The sequence below is a fragment of the Ptychodera flava genome, chromosome 20 (genome assembly GCF_041260155.1).
Source record: "Ptychodera flava strain L36383 chromosome 20, AS_Pfla_20210202, whole genome shotgun sequence".
In the NCBI taxonomy this organism is placed as follows: Eukaryota; Metazoa; Hemichordata; class Enteropneusta; family Ptychoderidae; genus Ptychodera; species Ptychodera flava.
In genome coordinates this window covers 3,731,153-3,740,518 of record NC_091947.1, presented here as the reverse complement: position 1 = coordinate 3,740,518, position 9,366 = coordinate 3,731,153, and the positions used below count along the sequence as shown (strand labels likewise).

General features: G+C 39.1%; 2 protein-coding genes across 2 annotated transcripts; both read left to right on the top strand.

Moving 5' to 3' along the window:
- The first annotated feature begins 1,390 nt into the window (after nucleotides 1–1,390).
- On the top strand, nucleotides 1,391–6,091 carry LOC139120555 (uncharacterized). Its single transcript, XM_070685029.1, has one exon. It carries the CDS (start codon nucleotides 1,391–1,393, stop codon nucleotides 6,089–6,091), a length of 4,701 nt encoding a protein of 1,566 aa, XP_070541130.1.
- Nucleotides 6,092–6,242: 151 nt separating this feature from the next.
- Nucleotides 6,243–7,052, top strand: LOC139120554 (uncharacterized). Its single transcript, XM_070685028.1, has one exon. The coding sequence runs from the start codon at nucleotides 6,243–6,245 to the stop codon at nucleotides 7,050–7,052; it is 810 nt and encodes a 269-aa protein (XP_070541129.1).
- Nucleotides 7,053–9,366: the final 2,314 nt, after the last annotated feature.

The window sequence follows — 9,366 nt, the reverse complement described above, 5'->3', positions numbered from 1 at the left end:
TGTGGCAACTTTGTTCAGAGAGCTGATAAATTTCTAGGTAATGTTTGAATGATGCTGAACCAACAAATGGAATGAAACGTCAACCGCCCGGTGGCTTTAATTATATTGGTAAGCTTTAAGCTGTTTTCAGTTGTGTTTTTTGATACAGAAATTATGAAGCCATGCATTTTGAAATGGACCAGGTTGGAAACATTCTGTATGAGCAACAGAGATTGTTGTGTACGTATTTCTCGTTCCAAAGTTTTTGTATTTCTTTATTTTGGCGTCGGAGCACATTTGACGACATTGGCTATTTGAAATGAATTTTGGTTTTTGCATGAACAGTGGGACATTTCTTCAGTCTTTGATGTACAAAATGGACACGTACAATGGAACAATTATTTGAATATTATGAACATCTTCAAATGCATTTTGGCGCTGATTGTAGGTTTTTTCTACTGTCACTGTGCATGTATTTCCTAATATTTATTGTTCCTTTTAGTTAATGTGTTAGTCCAGAGCAGTGCTGACCCAGAACCTATATAAACAGACTGAGCCAGCCTAGCAGAAATAAAAGAGAAAATAAGTAACGACTGAATGGAATACTGTGTGTCCTTTGAAGATACTCAGGTCAGATTATTTAATTTATTATCATAGAGGACTAACTCAATTAGCAACAGAGTTACAACTGGGTAGTTTTCGTCAGAAGAGGTCACCACTGCAGTACGCAGAAATGGCACCTACATTTCATTAACAATATAAAGCAATTGGTGAAGCAAGTCTGTACTCTGCAGCTGTTGCTGATGGTATTAAATACTGACCAATACAAAATTGATGTTGGAAGATATTCCTACTGTTGACAAGTGAACTTGTTTTTTCTAATAACATGGCAGACCTTAATCCTAATATCATGGAGGACTCTGTCAAACGAAAGAGAACATTGACTGAAAGGGGGCTAGAATACAACCGGGAGCAAAGGAAGCAAAAGAGAAGTTACATAGCTCAGAAACTGAGACGTAAGCAAGATGAAATTACTCGCATGATAGACGAAGTTGAAAACATAGATGTTATTAAGAAAGGGTATTCCGAATGGATGACATTATATGGTAAACTCTTGGATAGTAATCAGGCATATTATGATCTACTTGGTATGGAAGAACGAGATGCTGATTTTTTACAGTGGTTCGAAAAACTTGATGACTCATGTAGGAAATTCAAAGATCTGGTGGCTAGTAAGATTGAATATACCACTGAGAGAGAAATTCATCAACTGCTTCAAGGAATTGCTGACGTAGATATCAAGCCTGAAGATAGTGTATCCCAATTATCAAAACATTCAAGCAAGTCTCGTTCTAGTATTGCTTCTGTGAAAAGCTCCATAACGTTAAGGAGAATAGAGGAAGAGCAAAGAATGGCCCAATTGATAGTACAAGGAGAATCAGCCAAGAGACAGCAAGCCGTATGGAAACAATTAGAAGAATTAAGACATAAAGATAAGATTGAAATGCAGAAGAAGCAACACGAATTAGAAGAATTGAAACGACAAGAGGAGATAGCATTATCAGAAGCTAGAATGAAAGTACTCGAGCAATATGATGATGAGAAATTAACAATCTCTTCTAAAGCTTATCAACATGGAGCAACCCCAAAAATGAGTATACCTGGAGAGACCCTTGGTACAAACCCGATTATCCAGTCATCAGCGACAATATTAGACCAATGTCACCAACTCTTATCACCACCAGTAGCCACTGGTACATACCAGTATTTATCTAAGAATGGTACCTGTGGAGAATCAACATGTACTGGTATGCCCCACAATCAAAGTGCAAGAAGAGCATTGGATGCAGAATTTTCAGCCAATCAAAATGATGATGATATCAGTCCTACATATCCCAGTGGTGCTAACAGATCTTCTTCAGATGTAATTATGGCAGTAGTACAACAGATGAAAAAACCGTATGTTGATATACAAAAATTTGGAGGAAATCCATTGGAATATACGAAGTTTAAACGCCAATTTAATACTAGAATCATTGCAAACACAAATAACGATGACGAAAAAATGAATTACTTGGAACAATATACAACTGGAGAAGCAAATGAAATAGTTAAGGGATACAGCTTCCTGGATGCAAGCACCGGATATGTGGCAGCATTTGAAGAACTTGACCGACGGTATGGAAATAAAGAGCTGATTGCTGCAGAATACATCAAGAAAGCACAGCATTGGCCTAACATCAAAGCTGATGATGCAAAGGGTTTAGACAAGTTCTCCATCTTCCTTGCTGAATGCGAGTATGCGGTGAACAGTATGAAGTCCATGCAAATATTGGATTACTCTGAAAATATGAAAATGCTAGTCTCAAAGCTGCCATATCATATGCATGACAAATGGAGAAGAATGGTGAGACTGACTACAGTGGCTAATACTCAAGTGAAATTTACTCAATTGGTCAAATTTGTTAGAGAAGAAGCTGAAAGTATGAATCATCCAGTGTATGGGAAGGTAGCAATGCAGGCTGATCGATATGACAAGCAAAGAGTGAATACCCGGAGGCAGTCTCAATCCAACCGATTTAAGACCAGTCTTGCCACTGAACTTACCAGCAAGAATGGCGATGTAAAAGATGTAGCACGGTCATCAGAAAACGGCAAAACATATTACCCAAACAGGAAAACTTCCAAGGAACCATGTTTATATTGCAATAAACCTCAACATTCTATTGACAGTTGTGAAAGTTTCGCCAGCAGACCAGTAACAGACAGATACCAGTTTTTAAAGACCAAAGGTATATGCTTTGGATGTCTAAAGAGAGGTCATATGAAGAATGATTGTAGAAATATTGCAACATGTCAGAAATGTCAAGGACGACATCCTACAGTATTACATTATGAAGAGTATAAATCTACTCAGTTTGTTACCAAGAGAGATAGCACAGATATCCAAAATAATGGTATTGGTACAAGGGGTGCATCGGTCAGCAAAGACCAGCAGATGTATAGCCATATGGGGGCCGGTAGTGGTGATTGTACAGCTACAGTCATTCCCGTACTGGTCAAGTCAAAGAATAGCAGCAATGTCGTTGAGACTTATGCGTTTTTAGATCCTGGTAGTAGCATCAGCTTCTGCTCTGAAAGTTTGATGAAACGACTTGGTACTCATGGACAACGGGCCAATATCACATTGAACACAATGGGTAAGCCATATGCAATGGAAACGTCTATTATAAAGGGATTGAAAATAAGTGATTTGTACGGCAGAAACCCTGTGGATCTACCTATAGTGTATTCCAAGGACAAAATACCAGTTACGAGACGTCACATCCCCACTCAAGAAGATATTAATAATTGGCCACATTTGAAAGCCGTGAATATTCCCAAGATTGATGCTGAGGTGGAACTAATGATAGGCAATGCAGTAGCCGACGCTTACACACCACTGCAAACTATAACCGGACCAAGAAATAGTCCATATGTAACTAGAACCCGCATAGGATGGGCGATCTGGAACTTGGTGCGTGGTACACCCAGTGAACAGGAAGAATTTAATGTACATAGAACAGATGTAGCAACGATACAAGAAATGGAAGAACTTAAGAAGTTGGAAAAGATGGTAAAGAGTTACATAGATTTGGACTTTCCAGAACGTGTAATAGATGACAAGCCAGAATTGTCTCAAGAGGACAAAAGATTTCTGGAAAAGGTGAATACGTCAGTAAGGCGAAAGGATGGTCATTATGAAATTGGTTTGCCATTTCGTGAAGATGATGTACAACTGCCAGATAACCGTAGTCAAGCCATGCAACGATTAAGGGCTACAGAAAAAAGAATGAGAAGAGATCCTCAGTTCTACACAGATTACAAAGCTTACATGGAAGGCATATTAGATAAAGGATATGCAGTTAAAGTACCAGACAAGGAGTTATTAGAAAATGGTGGGAAGATTTGGTACATACCCCACCATGGGGTTTATCATCCTAAAAAACCGAAGAAAATACGGGTAGTGTTTGACTGCTCAGCCAAGTATCATGGAGTGTCTTTAAATGACTTACTGTTGCAGGGGCCAGACCTGTCTAATAGTCTCCTTGGAGTATTGTTGAGATTCCGACAGGAGAGGGTAGCTGTGATGTCGGATATTGAAGCCATGTTCCACCAGGTTAAAGTGCCACAAGACGATTGTGATTGTTTAAGATTCTATTGGTGGCCAAATGGAGATTTGAATAGAGATCCAGCAGTATATAAAATGGTAGTGCATTTGTTCGGAGCTGTGTCTTCTCCCAGCTGTGCTAATATGGCATTGCGCAAAACCGCTGAATACAATAGAGGTCAGTCATCACTGGAAATAATCAATACCATACTGAAGAATTTCTATGTTGACGACTGTCTCAAGTCAGTAAACTCAGAAGAGAAAGCAATTAACCTGGTGCAAGAGTTGGTAGATGCTTGCCAGAATGGTGGATTTCATTTAACAAAATGGATAAGTAATAGCAGAGCTGTCATAGAATCTATTCCAATCAATGAAAGAGCCAGTGAGGTAAAGCCATTGAATCTTCTGTATGATGACCTGCCGACTGAACGTGCATTAGGAGTCTATTGGTCAGCAGAAGAGGATACACTAGGATGTAAAACAATCGTACAAGCGCGACCAGTAAATAGAAGAGGTATACTCTCGATTGTAAGCTCTGTATATGATCCACTTGGTCTTGTGGGCCCATTCATACTACCGGCTAAGATATTACTGCAAGATTTGTGTTATCACAAAATTGGATGGGATCAAGCTATATTACCAGCACAAGCAAGAAGATGGCAGCAGTGGTTGTCAGACTTGAAGCAACTAGAGAAATTCAAAGTGGAAAGATGTTACAAACCAGCAGGATTCGGAGAGGTGAAATCATACCAACTACACAATTTTTCTGATGCTAGCGAGAAGGGATATGGTACAGTGACCTATCTACGTATTACCAATGCACAGGGGCAAGTACACTGCTGTTTGGTCATGGGAAAATCTAGAGTCTCTCCGTTGAAGAAAACTACAATTCCAAGAATGGAACTCACTGCAGCAGCACTTGCTGTCCGTATCAACAGAAGATTGCAGCAAGAGTTAGACTACCCCATAGATGAAACTTTCTTTTGGACAGACAGTATGTCGGTTCTCAGATACTGTGCTAATGAGACAACACGCTTCAAGACATTCGTTGCAAATCGTGTAAATGTGATTCGTGAGGGCTCTGAAACAGCACACTTGAGATATATAGATACCAAATCCAATCCTGCGGATTATGTGTCAAGAGGTCTGACAGCACATGAACTCCTACAAAATAGGATATGGACCCAGGGACCAGCGTTTCTATGGAAACATGAAGATGAATGGCCTAAGAATGCAGTTATTTCCAAATGTATTCCCGATGATGACTCAGAAATCAAAGGGAATGTCAATGTATCAATGGTTGATGAGTCTACAACAACTATGAGTAAGTTAATTGCCCACACTTCCAGCTGGATAAAATTACGGAAAATGGTAGGATGGATTCTAATTGGTATGAAGAATCTACAATCCTGGGCTTCACAGCGTAAAGAGTTCCGAGAAAATATGAAAAAATTGGAGCCAGATGCAATAAAACGAGAGATATTAGTAAATGAAAGAATGAAACAGACGAAGTACAAGGCTATGCTACAATCAAAGAAGAACATCAAAATAAATACCTTTCTACCAGCAGAAGTACTTGAAAAAGCAGAACGAGCAATCATAGGTTATGTACAGCGCCAACACTTTGCCCAAGAGATTGAAAGTGTACAGAATAATCAACCAATCAAGAAATCTAGTCCAATATATAGATTAGATCCAATTATGAAAGACGGCCTTCTGCGTATTGGTGGACGATTAAGCCATGCTATGCTGCCATATGAAGTCAAACATCCTATGCTCCTACCAAGAGGATCCCTAGTTTCCACTTTGATTCTACAAGATATACACAGACAGGTTGGACACCTGGGACGAAATTCAATGCTGGACAAACTTCGGCAGAAATACTGGATACTACAAGCAAATACAGCGTTAGACAGATTATTTCCAGATGTACCATCTGCAGACGTTATCGCGCACAAGTAGGTGAACAAATGATGGCAGACCTACCGAAAGATAGACTAACTCCAAATGAACCACCTTTAGTCGAACAGGAGTAGACTATTTTGGACCCATTGAAGTTAAACGTGGCAGAACCACAGTAAAGCGGTATGGTGTTGTATTCACCTGTTTGAATATGCGAGCTATTCACCTGGAGGTTGCCTACTCGCTGGATACAAATTCCTTTATTAATTCACTACGAAGGTTTATTGCCAGAAGAGGACAAGTAAAAGTTCTCAGATCTGATAATGGTACAAATTTGGTTGGTGCTGAAAGAGAATTGCGAGAAGCAATAAATAATTGGAATCAAGTGAAAATTGGAACAGCGCTTGGCCAGAAGAATATAACTTGGCAATTCAATCCTCCTTCTGGCTCACATTTTGGTGGCATATGGGAGCGTCAAATCCGTACAATTAGAAAGGTACTGTTCTCACTACTAAAAGAACAAATGGTACATCTAAATGACGAAGCTCTCCAGACCTTATTCTGTGAAATAGAAGCTATTGTAAATGGTCGTCCTATTACTAAAGTCTCAGATGACCCAAATGACCTTGGAGCGCTTACTCCCAACCATTTGCTGATGCTACAAGCAAATCAAACATCACCTCCTGATGTATTCAGTAAAGATGACTGCTACGTACGACGTCAGTGGCGACAAATACAATATCTAACAGACGTATTCTGGAGAAGATGGATAAGAGAATACCTACCAATGCTGCAGGAGCGACAGAAATGGACAAAGCCAAGAAGAAATCTACAAGTCGGAGATATTGTTCTCGTGATTGACAACAGTATACCAAGAAACTCATGGCCTATGGCAAAAATCACTGAAATCATGCAGGATCACAGAGGTCTTGTCAGAGTTGCTCGAGTGAAGACCAGAATGAATACACTTGTACGACCAGTGGACAAATTATGCATGATTTTAGAAGCTGAAGACACTTAAATCAGCTTGTGTAAGAACAATTTGAAAGTAGTTAAAAAAAAATAGCTGTTTTCAATGTCGTTTGGCTGTTTAGATAATTTGTTTGTAAATGTTCAAAAGTTTATTTTGCAACATTTAGAGGGCCGGGATGTTACAGCCAAATTGCCTTATTACCTTTTGGTGCATTTCAAGCTGGAACAGCTGTATTCTTTGATCTCCAAATTCAACTTTGTTTTTACCTTCTAAGAAATTTGTATATGGCCCTCTAGAGGCCGGGAGTGTGTCTCCTTTGATGCCATTGTCTTTGAGGTTGTGACCTCAATCAATTACATAACAGCTGGAGGTAATTTTGAAATCAGAGTGAAAGCATGCGGTGTGATGTGGCAACTTTGTTCAGAGAGCTGATAAATTTCTAGGTAATGTTTGAATGATGCTGAACCAACAAATGGAATGAAACGTCAACCGCCCGGTGGCTTTAATTATATTGGTAAGCTTTAAGCTGTTTTCAGTTGTGTTTTTTGATACAGAAATTATGAAGCCATGCATTTTGAAATGGACCAGGTTGGAAACATTCTGTATGAGCAACAGAGATTGTTGTGTACGTATTTCTCGTTCCAAAGTTTTTGTATTTCTTTATTTTGGCGTCGGAGCACATTTGACGACATTGGCTATTTGAAATGAATTTTGGTTTTTGCATGAACAGTGGGACATATGAATTTTGGTTTTTGCATGAACAGTGGGACATTTCTTCAGTCTTTGATGTACAAAATGGACACGTACAATGGAACAATTATTTGAATATTATGAACATCTTCAAATGCATTTTGGCGCTGATTGTAGGTTTTTTCTACTGTCACTGTGCATGTATTTCCTAATATTTATTGTTCCTTTTAGTTAATGTGTTAGTCCAGAGCAGTGCTGACCCAGAACCTATATAAACAGACTGAGCCAGCCTAGCAGAAATAAAAGAGAAAATAAGTAACGACTGAATGGAATACTGTGTGTCCTTTGAAGATACTCAGGTCAGATTATTTAATTTATTATCATAGAGGACTAACTCAATTAGCAACAGAGTTACAACTGGGTAGTTTTCGTCAGAAGAGGTCACCACTGCAGTACGCAGAAATGGCACCTACATCAGTATTCTGTCGTCTTTCGATTGATGATGGCCATACAAGTTACCCACTTCATCTCCGAACGATATGTTTCGAAAAACACTGTGGTCTGTCAAGATGCGATAGATTAAAGCGATTGTCGCTAATATGAGAACGCATTTCAGACTTTAATGCGCAGTGCGCAATCAAGTGGACACGGCTTCGACGGACAGAGTTATCAGAAGAGATGGCGGCGGGTTATAGATGACGGGGCTCACCAATTTCACGAAAGAGATAGGTTGATCACCATCATATTTCATGCACGACCGGGTTACAGGGTTACACAAGACTACACAAGCTTAATATTATGAATAGATTAATGGTAGAACATCATACTAAGATAAAGTTCCACATTTTTCAGGTCATTTCAGGTGACTAGTCCTCTGTAGCTTATTGTCGAGTCACCTTACGACAGAAATCTAAATGCTGTAACGTTTGATGTCCAGATTCTCCGCTGAAACGGAACACACCTGTGAACATACAGAAGTTGGAATAAAAACGTGTTGATTTTCATGGGTTTACACTTGTGGTGTTCGTTTCATGAGAGTTACCTCCCTTTTTCGTGACTGGATGTCGTCGCTTTTTGAATTCGTTCGAGAAAGGTATCTTAACTCTCTCTCTCGTGTCAGAGTACCATTGTGGAACTCATGTCACCAAAGTAATATTATACTTTCACAAAAACATTTTTGGTTGATTTTACAGAAATCTTCCCAACAGTCCTATGTGATGTCACAACTCAGTAATCCTTTAACTTTTTGTTTCTTACGAAAAATAAATTTAAATGGTCTTTAGCAAAAATATTTGACCCTAGCTCTTCAAATAAATTATTTTGTCGCACTAATTAATCAGACTTTGCTTTGCCAGCAGACGTGCACCTCAACCGCGGCTAAACTTCATATGTTGCTGGGGTCTTTGAACTGACAAAGCACTGTCAGAGGGTCTTAAGGAGGGATGCCATCAACGTCAGCTTTTTCAAAATTACATGATGCAACTACTTTGTCACAAAAGCATGTTTATTTTTCCGTAATCTTGTATCATTTGATCAGATATATATTATTTTTCCATAATTTCCTAGCTCCTGATCAGATATTTTATGTCGGTATTTCTACTGAGGGCCAATTCCCTCTCATGGTTCAACACTCTTGAAGTCAGCATACTGTCACATTTCACTGTGTAGCAAG

What these genes read in the sequence shown, in the direction of transcription:
- LOC139120554 (XM_070685028.1), top strand. Translation starts at nt 6,243, where the DNA reads ATGCGAGCTATTCACCTGGAGGTTGCCTACTCGCTGGATACAAATTCC.
- LOC139120555 (XM_070685029.1), top strand. Translation starts at nt 1,391, where the DNA reads ATGGCCCAATTGATAGTACAAGGAGAATCAGCCAAGAGACAGCAAGCC.